Source organism: Bos javanicus, chromosome 13, assembly GCF_032452875.1.
Source record: "Bos javanicus breed banteng chromosome 13, ARS-OSU_banteng_1.0, whole genome shotgun sequence".
NCBI classification, from domain to species: domain Eukaryota; kingdom Metazoa; phylum Chordata; class Mammalia; order Artiodactyla; family Bovidae; genus Bos; species Bos javanicus.
The window spans coordinates 64316727-64330134 of NC_083880.1; the positions used below are offsets into that span (position 1 = coordinate 64316727).

Sequence of the window (13408 nt, forward strand, 5' to 3'; positions counted from 1 at the left end):
TTCTTTTTATTCAAATGGTCTATCATGTATGTTGTCAAGATCTTTGTGGATGCCGATTTTTATCTTAGGATATCAATCCTGAACTAATAAACACATCATTCCTAAAGGTAAAATAAAAAGAACCTGAGTGTTTTGTGTTATATTTCTATTGCAGAGCACTGTTATAATAGATGCTTAACTGTGTTAAGCACTGAAACATATTTCCCTATTTGTGTTGGTTGTTAAGATGCTTAAATCCAAATTTGTACCCCATCCATGGTACAGATGATTTTATGTTCAGCCCAATTCCTGGATATCTGCTTCTAAATTAATGATCTTGGTAGATTTTACATGCTCCTAACAAGGTGCTTGAAATCTTTCTTTGAATGAAGCAAGCAATGAAATGAAAATTAAATATTCCTTTGTGCTTTGACTGCATATAGGTTTCACTTCTGCAACAGCAGCTGTTTCCTTCTGTTGTATATGATTCACTCTTTACAGTTTACCACATAAGCTCCCAAAAGACAGGTATTGTGTCTTACAAAAATTAACACTGTATATTGCTTTACAAAGTGCTTTCACATCTATCATCTCATTTAATCCTCACAATAACCCTATGGTGTTGTTAGTATGATTACTAACCACACTCTACTAAGAAATGAAACTGAAGCACAGGGAGAATGAATAAGCATGAAGACAAGAGCCAGAATCCCGAGTCAACTTCCAGCACTAAGTGCTATGCTCTCTCTACCAAACTGCTTCTATTTACCATTCTTTCTCACTCAGTGATCAACCTAGATGAGTGTCCTGGTCAACAAAAGGTAGGCCTTCTGGTTCTTGTTCTGTTTTCTAACAATAAAAATGAAGGAGTAGGCACAGTAGAGTTTAAAGAAATCCTAAAAGGTCATAGACACTCTTCCCAGGCTTGCATCCATTTAACAAGTATTTGTTCAGTCTCTGCTTGGACTCCTCCAGGGCTAGAAGAGTTCAGTAGCTGTTGAATCAGCCATGGTTCTTAACAATTACTATGAAATTTTGCCACCCCACAATTTCTACCTGTTGGTTCTGGTTCTCAGGCACACATAAGTCCATAAGTCCAATTCTCCAATGTGTGAAGATAGCTGTCATGTCTACCACCCCCATTCAAATCTTCCTTCCTCAAGCACTGCAGATCTGGTAGGGAGATAAATGAGGTCCCAGTGGCAGGGGTACTTACACAGACACAGGTATTATACAAGATGCTCAAACAGTCCTTGGACATTTCATCACTTACTGAAAGTGAAAGGGGAACAACTGGTTATTTTTCTCATTGGAAAGACAGTACAACAGAATCAAATTTTTGAACATAAGAATTGTTCCTCATGATCCCAAAATGATTATTTTCCTTTCAGCATACCTCCTTCCAGTCCTTATTTACCCGAGTTTCAGGATGCCCATCAGAGCCTATTAACCAATTTGTATATAGCTTTTTGGTCTGATATACTAGTATGCTTATTAGGGTCCACAGTCTTCATAATTTCAACCTGTTGTGGTGTTATCACTTAATAAGCCATGTTCCCTTTGCAGCTTGCTTAAAATCATATCCAGCTTTTCTTTTTCTTTTACTTTTGCTATTTAAATAGGCTAGAAATAAATAATGTAACATACAGCCTTAATTTTATGCTTGTGTTGAACTGGTTCCCTAAAACACATTTCCAAAAACAGAACTGTAAGAATCCACTAAAACTAAAGTATCAGCACCAGGATTGTTGTTATAAATCTCCATTGAAAATTCTATTAGCAGCAAACAAGGAAGTCTTTTTTACTCCAGACTCAAAGTGTTCTGTTTTATTATTTGTGCTAAATAAAAGGCTTTTAATCCCTAACCTACTGACTCTAATAAAGAACTAGTTACTTCTCCGTGAGCAGGAACAGAAGAGTATGACAAAATGGAAAATAAATTTTCATGACCTCAAAAGCAGGAGATAATAAAGCTGAGTATGAACCATGGATAAAGTGCTTTGTTTGGCATCATTTTTTATTTTTAAAAACTGTTTACATTCATTCCCATGCTGCCACAAACTCTAAAATGTCAAGCTTCCCTTCACAATTCCAGTGGGCAGCCCTGCCAAGCTAGAGTGACCAGAGGACTAACTGACATAATCTTGAGACAATGGAGATGTCCTATATCCCTCACCACTGCTTTTCAACCTAAGGGGGCTTTTTGGTTTACTTCATGACTTCGGAGCAGACTGGAACACCAAATCAGTGTATTTCAGTACTTCTAGACCTTCATTTTCAAAGGGAATTGGAACTCACTCATTCATCAAATATTTATTCAGCATCCACTCTAGAGCAGATACAGAATATACAGAGGTTAGCAGGGGAAAAAAAAAGACAAAGCCTCATAGAACTTATGAATTTAGAGGGGAAGAGAGAATAAATAAGTACACCAACAGGTAATTACAAGCTGCTACTTGCTACGAGGACCAAGGACGGGAAGAATCAGTTTAGACAGGATACAAAGGTACGACATCAAAGATGAATACAAATCCTCCTAACTGCTCCTGCACGTATAAACAAGGCCTTCCTTATACACTATGTCATGTTGATTTTGTTTAGAAGAAAAATTTTTCATTAAAAAAAAAAACAAACTGATGTTTGTAGTAAACATTCATCAAATGTTAACTGATCCCTGGCTTTTAATGTCTTTTAATTTTTTACAGTTTTTTATTTTTTTACAGTTTTTTTTAAAAATTACAAAAGGATGACCTAAAAATAGTATTTGCAACATGTGTAAGTTATAAAGACTAATAATAGGACAATACCCATATACCCACCGCCAATTCAAGAAATTATGTGCTATCTTAACACTCTGACTTTTCACCACACACATTCTGGTAGTAACGGAACTTTTTACAAAGAACGTGAATAACCTCATAACAACAAAAACAAGACAGTAATTAAAAAAAGTAAATGATCTTGCCAGTTTTTTCCTTACTCTCTCAATTAGTGATATGAGAAATAAGAATTTGCAAAGAAAACATAAAAGCTGAACCCAAAGACTGTTAGAAATTACAAAGATGCAATTCTTTTAGTCCAGTAATTTTCACACTTTTTGATTTAAAGCACCAGATTTGTATTTTCTACCGAGCATAAAATAAAGAGAGCAGTTAGGCGGAGAATGTTCTACAGCTGAATGTAAGGCATGTCCTCAGTGTGAAGGGAAAGAAGAGACACTCCTGGGAATCACCACAATAGCAGGTTAGAAAATGAGCACCAGTAGCTGCTGAGTATACTTACTTTTCAGTTTCTGTCCCCGAATAGAAATTGTAGGCCTCATAAGAATTTCTACAAGGAGCTATTTAAAAAAAAAAAAAAAGGGATAAAATCTTCAAAATTCAAAGCACAACTTATAAAACAATCTTTGCTGTGATAACTCATGGCCCAAATACCTGTCATGGTACTGCAAGGCCCTTTTGTTCCCAACACAGGGAGAAGGCAATGAAGTTCAGGGAAATGAGCACTGTACCAAGAGTCAGGAAACCTGGGTTCTAGTCACAGCTCAGCCACCTATTCTCCATGAAAACTTGGGCAAGTCAGGGTCCCACCATGGTCTCAACTCTCATTTCAAAAGATAAGAATGTTAGATTAGTTAACCTCTGGGATCCAATGTGGCTTCAAATTTTTAAAAGCTGCAGAACATTACAACAATGATTACTCTTGCTTTAGAATATTTATGTTCTTTTATAAACACAAGTTTATAAAAAGAATCACAAAAGATACACCATAAACTGTTAATACTGATTTCCACAGGGGGCTGGAGAGGATATGCATTCATTTATCATTTTACATACTTTTAATACAACATATAACTGTTTAAGGGCTTCCCTTCTGGCTCAGACAGTAAAGAATCTGCCCGAAATGTGGGAGATCCAGGTTCGATCCCTGGGTCACGAAGATCCCCTGAGAAGGGAATGGCAACCCACTCTAGTATTCTTGCCTAGAGAGTCCCGTGGACAGAGGAGACTGGTGGGCTAGTTCATGAGGCTGCAAAGAGTCAGACATGACTGAGTGACTAACACTTTCACTTCCTGTTTAAACTGTTTATAATAAATATGCATTTAAAAGCTCATTCTGAAAAAAAAAAAACACATTTTGTTGAAAGAAAGAGTTAATAATGATAAAAGGGTCAATCCATTGGAAAAGATATAACAATAATAAACATATATGCATCTAACAACAGAGCCTCAAAATACATGATGCAAAAACTGACAGAACTGAAGGAAACAGACAAGTTAAACAGTAGCTGCACAAGACAATACTCCACTTTCAATAATGGATAGAAAATGAGGTATCACCAAACAGAAGACTTGAACACGATAAACCAATAAGCTATAACAGATAGCTATATAATTCTGCCCAGCAAGAGCAGAATACATGTTCTACTAAAGCACGCATGGAATACACACACACAGAGAAGAATACTACTCAGCTATAAAAAAGAACAAAAATTTGCCATTTGCAGCAATATGAACAGACTTGGAGGACATTATGATAAATGAAATAAAACAGAGAAAGACAAACAGTATATGAATATTACTTGTATGTGGAATCTAAAAAATAAAACAAAATAGTGACTATAGCAAAAAAAGAAGCAAACTCACAGATACAGAGAACAAACTAGTAGTTACCAGTTGTGGGGAGGGGCAACATCAAAGTGGGGGAGTACAAACTACTGAGAGTAACACAGGCTACACAAATGTATTATACAACATGGGGAAGACAGCCAGTATTTATAGTAACTATAAATGGAGCATACCCTTTAAAATCTGTGAATCACTATGCTGTACAATTGTAACTTATATAACATTGTATAGCAACTGTACTTCAGTAAAAATGCAAAAAATTTCTCTTAAAAGAAAAAAAAAGGAATTATCTCAAACCAATAGCCTAATCTTTTACTTCAATTCACTGGAAAAAAAGAGGTGTAAGCCAACCCCAAAGCAAGCAAAAGAAAAGAAATAATAAGGATTAGAATGGAAACTAATTTAGCAGAGAATAGAAAATAACAGAGAATATCAATGATATCACCACTGACCTTATAGAAAACAAAAACTACCTTCCTCCTGATGAATATTTTTAACTATTATATGTAATGCCACACTAAGCATTTTTGTATACAAAGCTTTATCTCATTTTGACTTATGTCCTCAGAAGAGATTCACATAAACGCAAACAGAGCAAAATCAATAACGATCTTTAAGATTTTGAGATGTACTACACAAAAGCTTTTCAAAGAGATGCCCTGCTTTTCAGTCATCCCAGTAAAGTATGAGGAGCTCATCCTGCATAGATTATTATATTTAAAATAAACTGTCTTCAAATAGATGATGTTCTATGTCAATGAACAAATTAAAAGTCCTTGAATGCCAAGCATGGATTACACCTGGCCCACAGACGTAATTCATGTGGTCCATATCTACTGAAAAGCTGTGATTCTACTTACGAATCTAGATTTCCTACATCCCTGAGGGCAAAGGTCAAAAGAAATGGAAGTCATTTCCCTATAAAAGCAGGCATGCACTCTCCAGTTCATCTCAGTCTCTGCAGTCATTTAACTTATGTAGATCATCTTACTCTGGGCCTGCTTCACTATACGCCTACTTGATCCTACAGGCATCTAACTTCACAGACTCTAGGATACACTTTCCAGTGTTACATTAGGGGTTTGTTCAAGTTGACAAGGAATGGTGTAGCCACCATTCCACTTCAGCTAAGCATTAGGCAGCATGTTGAAAACGGAATTACTTTGGAGCCTTTCTGGGGATTGGCAGAGGGAGAAATAAAGAACTTTGAAAGGTACTTTTAGAAGCAAGATGACAAGAGAATTCAGCAAGAAGAAATGCACCCAAATAATGGTTAGTGAAGAACAAAATAATCCAAGCAAAAGCCTCTATAAACACACTGAGATTCTTGGAGAAGCTAACCTAACTCGAAGCAGGGAAGAAAAACTCCACAAAATCAAGAACTAATGATCCGAAGATGTCCTAAGATGGGGCATGTACCTGCAGGAGAAAAGCTTCGTTCCCACTGCAAACAAGACACCAGGCTAAAGACTCCTATCTTCTTTTTCCTCCCAGGAACACACTGGTTTCTATTAAGCAAATTCTTTGACAAACGATTCAGAAGTAAAGGCCCTTCAAACTGGCCAGTAAGTAAATGCGACAGGACCGCTGGGATTGCTAAAGAGGGAATGCTGAGCAACGGTTGAAGGAATATAGTCTATGACTCATGCTATGGATGTAAATGTTCAACACTCAATTTTTGCTTTGGGGAAAATGGCATCTTTAAGGAAAGGAAGTGTTTTTTCAAATTGAAGTAATAACATGATAGCAAACACCCTCTTCCAACAACACAAGAGGAGACTCTACACATGGACATCACCAGATGGTCAACACTGAAAACAGACTGATTATATTCTTTGCAGCCAAAGATGGAGAAGTTCTATACAGTCAGCAAAAACAAGACCAGGAGCTTACTGTGCCTCAGACATGAACTCCTTATTGCCAAAATCAGACTGAAATTGAAGAAAGTAGGGAAAACCACTAGACCATTCAGGTATGACCTAAATCAAATTCCTTATGATTATACAGTGGAAGTGAGAACTAGATTTAAAGGACTAGATCTGATAGACAAGAGTGCCTGATAAACTATGGACAGAGGTTCATAACATTGTACAGGAGACAGGGATCAAGACCACCCCCAAGAAAAAGAAACGCAAAAAAGCAAAATGGCTGTCTGAGGAGGCCTTACAAATAGCTGTGAAAAGAAGGGAAGCAAAAAGCAAAGAAGAAAAGCAAAGATACATCCATTTGAATGCAGAGTTTCAAAGAATAGCAAGGAGAGATAAGAAAGCCTTCTTCAGTGACCAGTGAAAAGAAATAAGAGGAAAACAATAGAATAGAAAAGACTAGAGATCTCTTCAAGAAAATTAGAGATACCAAGGGAACATTCCATGCAAAGATGGGCTCAATAAAGGACAGAAATGGTATGGACCTAACAGAAGCAGACGATATTAAGAGGAGGTGGCAAGAATACACAGAAAAGAGCTTCACAACCCAGATAATCACAATGGTTTGATCTCTCATCTAGAACCAGACATCCTGGAATGTGAAGTCAAGTGGGCCTTAGGAAGCGTCACTACGAATGAACCTAGTGGAGGTGATGGAATTCCAGTTGAACTATTTCAAATCCTAAACGATGATGCTATGAAAGTGCTGCACTCAATATACCAGCAAATTTGGAGAAGTCAGCAGTGGCCACAGGACTGGAAAAGGTCAATTTTCATTCCAGTCCCAAAGAAAGGCAATGCCAAAGAATGCTCAAACTACCGCACAATTGCACTCATCTCACATGCTAGTAAAGTAATGCTCAAAATTTTCCAAGCCCAGCTTCAATAATATGTGAACTGTAAACTTCCAGATGTCCAAGCTGGGTTTAGAAAAGGCAGAGGAACCAGAGATCAAATTGTCAACATCCACTGGATCATTGAAAAAGCAAGAGAGTTCCAGAAAAACACCTATTTCTGCTTTATTGACTATGCCAAAGACTTTGACTGTGTGGATCACAATAAACTGGAAAATTCTGAAAGAGATGGGAATACCAGACCACCTGGTCTGCCTCTTGAGAAATCTGTATCCAGGTCAGGAAGCAACAGTTAGAACTGGACACGGAACAACAGACTGGTTCCAAACAGGAAAAGGAGTACGTCAAGGCTGTATATTGTTACCCTGCTTATTTAACTTATATGCAGAGTACATCATGAGAAACGCTGAGCTCTAGATGAAGCACAAGCTGGAATCAACATTGCCAGGAGAAATATCAATAACCTCAGATACGCAGATGACACCACACTTATGGCAGAAAGTGAAGAACTAAAGAGCCTCTTGATGGACGTGAAAGAGGAGAGTGAAAAAGCTGGCTTAAAGCTCAACATTCAGAAAACTAAGATCATGACATCTGGTCCCATCACTTCATAGCAAATAGATGGGGAAACAGTGGCAGATTTTATTTTGGGGGGCTCCAAATCACTGCAGATGGTGACTGCGGCCATGAAATTAAAAGATGCTTACCCCTTGGAAGCAAAGTTATGGCCAACCTAGACAGTATATATTTGGCAAAACTAATACAATTATGTAAAGTTTAAAAATAAAATAAAATTAGAAAAAAAAAAATTTAAACACTGTAAAAATACAACTATATTTAATATGAATAAATATTGGTATGGTTAAAAAGTAAAAAAAAAATAAATAAATAAAAAGCAGAGACATTACTTTGCCAATAAAGGTCCGTCTAGTCAAGGCTATGGTTTTTCCAGTAGTCATGTATGGATGTGAGAGTTGGACTATAAAGAAAGCTAAGTGCCGAAGAATTGATGCTTTTGAACTGTGGTGTTGGAGAAGACTCTTGAGAGTCTCTGGGACTCCAAGGAGATTCAACCAGTCCATCCTAATGGAAATCAGTCCTGAATATTCATTGGAAGGACTGAAGTTGAAGCTGAAACTCCAATACTTTGGCCACCTGATATGAAGAGCTGACTCATTTGAAAAGACCCTGATGCTGGGAAAGATTGAAGGTGGGAGGAGAAGGGGATGACAGAGGATAAAATGGTTGGATGGCATCACTGACTCGATGGACATGAGTTTGAGTGAACTCCGGGAGTTGGTGATGGACAGAGAGGCCTGGCATGCTGCAGTCCATGGGGTCGCCAAGAGTCGGAAACAACTGAGTGACTGAACTGAACGTGATAAAGCAAACAGTATAAATTGTAAACATACAGCTCCAGTTTTTACAAAGTGAATCTCTATCCAACACAATCAACACCCAGATCAAGATACAACACAACCACAACACCCTGAAAGCCTCCCTCATGCTCCCAGTAACAGGGGAAAGGACAGGTTATCTGAGAGAAAAGAAGCAGGATCCCAGTACCCTCACTCATTACATAAAAATAAATTTCAAGTGGTACAAAAATTAATCATACATGATAAAAACTTTGAAGTATTAGATGGAAATAAAGACACAGTTTATAATGCAACAATGGGCAAAGAAAAACTCTGAACCCATGAAAGGAAAGACCGATCAGTTTGACAACCTAAAAAGTAAACAACTTAAAAAGTAAACCTAAAAAGTTTCACATTAAAATGTATCATAAACAAAGTCAAAATTCAATTTTCAAACTAGGGAAAAAAATAGAACACTTATGACAAAGGACCTTTAAAAACTGAGTACTTACAAGTTACTATAATCTGCATGTTGTCTCCTGAAAACCATGCTAAATCTTAATGCCCAATGTGATAGCATTAGGAGGTGGGGCCTTTGGGTGGTGATTAGGTTATGAGGGCAGAGCACCCACGAATGGTGTTACACCTTATGAAAGAGGCTCCAGAGAGATTCCCCAGCCCTTCATCATGTGTGGACACAGGGAGAAGCTGGCGTTTGTAATCCAGAAGAGGATCTTCCCGAGACACCAAATCTGCCAGTGCCATGAATCTGGACTTCCCAGCCTCTAGAACTTTGAGAAATAAATCTGTTGTTCATAAACTACTCAATCTGTGGATTTTGCTGTAGCAGCCTGAACTAAGACAAAAATCAATAAGAGAAGGGCCTAATAAACAAATAGAAGAAAAAAAAAGGAACTACTTATAAACACACGAAAAGATATCCAATTCCACTCATTGAAAGATATAAATTTTTAAAACTATACAGAGACTATATAAAGGGCTCTCAGAATTCATAATAACGATATTTTCTGAGGAAGACAAACAAATGACCTAGAAGCACATAAAATAATGTTCAATAGCATTACGCAACAGGAAAATGCAGATCAAAACCACAATGAAGTAACACTTCACACCCAGTAGGATGGCTATAATCAAAAGTGGAGAGAATAGCCAGTGTTAAAGAGGATGTGGAAAAATCAGAACCCTTGTGCATTGTTGGTGGGTATGTAAAATGGTGCAGCTGCTTTGGAAAACAGTCTGATAAATCCTCAAAGAATTAAATACAAGAGCTACTATATGACCCATTAATCCCACTTCTAGGTATATTCCCAACATTAATGGAAAGATATTTCCACACACAAACTTGTACACAAGTGTTAAGAGCAGCATTATTTGTAACAGTCAAAAGATAGAAATAGCCCAAGTGTCCACTAACTGACAAATGAACATACAAAATATGCTATATCCACCCAGTAGAGTATTATTCAACCATAAAATAGAATAAACTGCTGAAATATGCTATAATGGGGATGAACCTTAAAAACATTAAGCTAAGTGAAACATACCAATAACAAAAGATCACATATTATGTGACTCTGTTCATATGAAATGTCCAAGACAAGGTTATCTATAAAGACAAAGTGGAGTAACAGTTGCCTATGATGGGGCTGGTGGTTGGAGGAGTGGGAGAGTGATAGCTTAAACATATGGAGTTTCTTCTCTGGGTGATAAAAATGTTCTAGAGTGACTGTGGTGGTGGTCTCACATATCTACAAATACACTAAAAACTACTGAATTATACACATTAAATGGGTGAATTATATGATGTGAACTATATCTCAATAAAACTTTAAAAAACTATGAAGAAATATCATTTTTCTCATATCTGCTTAGCAAATATTTAAAATATTTAAAACATATTGCTTAGTGAAGGAGGCTACTCTGTGTTGGTAACAGTCTATTTCATGGTTTGGGTGGCAAAGGTGAATGTATCTCCTCATAGTTACTGACATACCTCACTGTATGCAAGTTACACCTCAAGAACAAAGTCCATAAAAATACACATACACACACTGTGTTGGCGATGGAGTGGATAAAAAGACACTCTTCTTCTTTGTTACTGGGGATGTAAGTTGATAAAAGCCTTTTAGGTACATAAATTGGTAAGTTTATAAACAATATAAGACACATGCTTTGATCCTAAAAGTATACAGTACTCACATGTACAAAAACTTTCACTGCAACCTTGTTTGTATAGGAAAGGTGTTGAGAAAGCTAAATGTCCATCAACTAAGGCCTAAGTAAATAATGGTATAATCATACCAGGGAATACTATATAGCTGTTAATAATAATGAGGCAGATTTACACATATTAAAATGAATCTACCTCCAAGTTATAGAATCACATGAAAAAAAGCAAGCAAGGTACCTGTATATATGATATGCTACTTCTATGTGGGGAGAATATAAACCTAAGGGGGGGCAGTCAGGGTAACTATTTACATACACACATATATATATTACATCTCTGGAAGGACAAAGAAGAAACTAGTCATCACAGCTGAACTGGGAAACATTAACTTTGTGCCTTAAAAAAGTTGATATTATTATCAATTCACACAAAATCAACTCTTTCAATGTAAAAGCTATGGTACTTCAACACAGGTGAATACCATGGAGCTTCTAAAGAGAAAATTCTGAAATGCTTGCTATAAATTCTAAAACGCTTCCTAATTCCCATTTCAAAAGTTCCCAAGCCATTAAATAGCAGTAGTAATAATAAACAATGACTTACATCAACACCTCCAAACAAGTCAAAAATATAAGTATTTGGATAAGTGGTTTCTTGGGTAAGTTTCCTCTCTTCAGTAACAAACGCCATAGCCTCCATGGAGAGAAGAGGAGAAATTTCCTAGTGAAGAAGGAACCAAGAGACACTGAGTGCTACTATCCAACACAAACCAGACACCAAAAGAACAGTTTGCATTGTAGTCACAACTTGAATTCCCATGAAGCCAAAGACAGCCTCCACAATGAACAATAAAAAAAAAGCCAACTTACAGAAAAGCTGATGTGATAAAAGTTGTTGTAATCGTAGTAGAAGCTAACTTATTAAATGCTTATTATGTACCAGGCATGGTTCTTCATAAGTTACCTCTTTTAAAAAATCCTCACAACTCTATGACGTAACAATAATGTATTGGCCCAATTTTACAGATAAGGAAACTAAGACACAAAGAAGTTGTCAATGTCAAACAGGGTATGTGACAGAGTCAGGACTTAAACCTAGGATGTCTGGCTCCTGAGTCTGTGCTTACAAAAGAAAGCATAACTACTGTGGGTCAAACAGGAGGAAGAGTAGGAGGAATACAGGGTCCTACTCATTATGCTCTCTTCTCAGGAACCGCAAGGGAAGACGGAACCCACTGGACTAGAGCAGTAGTTCTCATACAGTGGTGAGCATCCAGTCACCTGAAGGACATGTTAAAACCCAGACTGCTGGGTCCCATCTGCAGTTTCTGATTTAACAGGTCTGGGCTGGGGCCTGAGAATGTGCATTTATCGTTAAGTACCCAAGTGATGTTGATGTTGGTCGAAGTACCACTCATCAAGAAAAAGCAGAACTCTCTCTTACAGATAACCTATTACATGACAAGCACTGGATTTCTATACTTAAGTCCATTTCATCCTTAAAATAATTCAATGAAGTGAGTATAGTTTGACCCATTTTACAGGTTAAAAAACAAAAAGCACAAAGTTGTACAAGGTCACATAATTAGTGGGAGAACTACTTCCTCTGGGTTTCATTTCTCTCATTTATAAAACTAGACTATAATTCTGCTGGCAACACAGTACAGTGGAAGCTGGTTTCAGGAGCAGGACAAATCTGGGCTCATCATGATAACCACGTGAACGTGGGTGGATTATGCTGAGTCTGTTTTCTCAACTGAGAAAGGAAATGCAGAAGACACCTGGATTTTCCTGCTCAGTATCTCCTTTTCTCTTCTTCAGGTAACAGCCCTACTTCTGTGGAAGAATACGAGGCCACACACAGATGTCAAGATAAGAAATAGACTGCCTAACTCTATTTGGCCCCTGAATTCACATCTGTGCTTTCTGAAGATGTGAGACAATAAAAAATCTTTTTCGCTAATCTGAGTGGGTTACTGTTACATGCAATCAAAGTATTTTGGACTAATCCACTAATACCACCCATCTCACAGAGTTATCATAAAAATTAAATATGCCTGGTACATAGTAAATTTCAAGTATTTGTTGAATGCATAAAGAAATGATGATTACATAGCAAGCACTCACAAATATGAATTTCCCTCTTTCATCTACCTCATATCTCAGAGATTTTGCAGGAATCAAGTGAAATAATGTATAATTCTTCACAAAATGTTTTCAAGCAAGCATAAGACACTGTAATTATTTCTATCCTAAATCAAACTGTGAGAAGATTAAGAACACAAACATCTTTTTATAAACTTTTACTTGGGAATGATTTTCAATTTACAAAAAAAGTTGTGTAGACAAAACATCTCTTCTGAAAGGTAAAGATTAAACTTATCTGGCCCTATTAATATTTAAAAATGATTTATGTGAAATAATAAACAGAACTTCACATATGAAAAACATATTTTATTATGATCAAATATAAC

General features: G+C 36.9%; 1 protein-coding gene across 3 annotated transcripts in view; it reads right to left on the bottom strand.

Moving 5' to 3' along the window:
* The window catches only part of TRPC4AP (transient receptor potential cation channel subfamily C member 4 associated protein), a 69650-nt gene that overhangs the window by 40429 nt on the left and 15813 nt on the right, over nucleotides 1-13408 (bottom strand). For all 3 annotated transcript variants that reach the window (XM_061437369.1, XM_061437371.1, XM_061437370.1), the window contains exons 3-5: nucleotides 11539-11655; nucleotides 3262-3319; nucleotides 1196-1251 (exon numbers count right to left, since the gene is read on the bottom strand). In XM_061437369.1, coding sequence (XP_061293353.1) covers nucleotides 1196-1251; nucleotides 3262-3319; nucleotides 11539-11655 — 231 coding nt within the window. The remainder of the gene's footprint in view (nucleotides 1-1195; nucleotides 1252-3261; nucleotides 3320-11538; nucleotides 11656-13408) is intronic.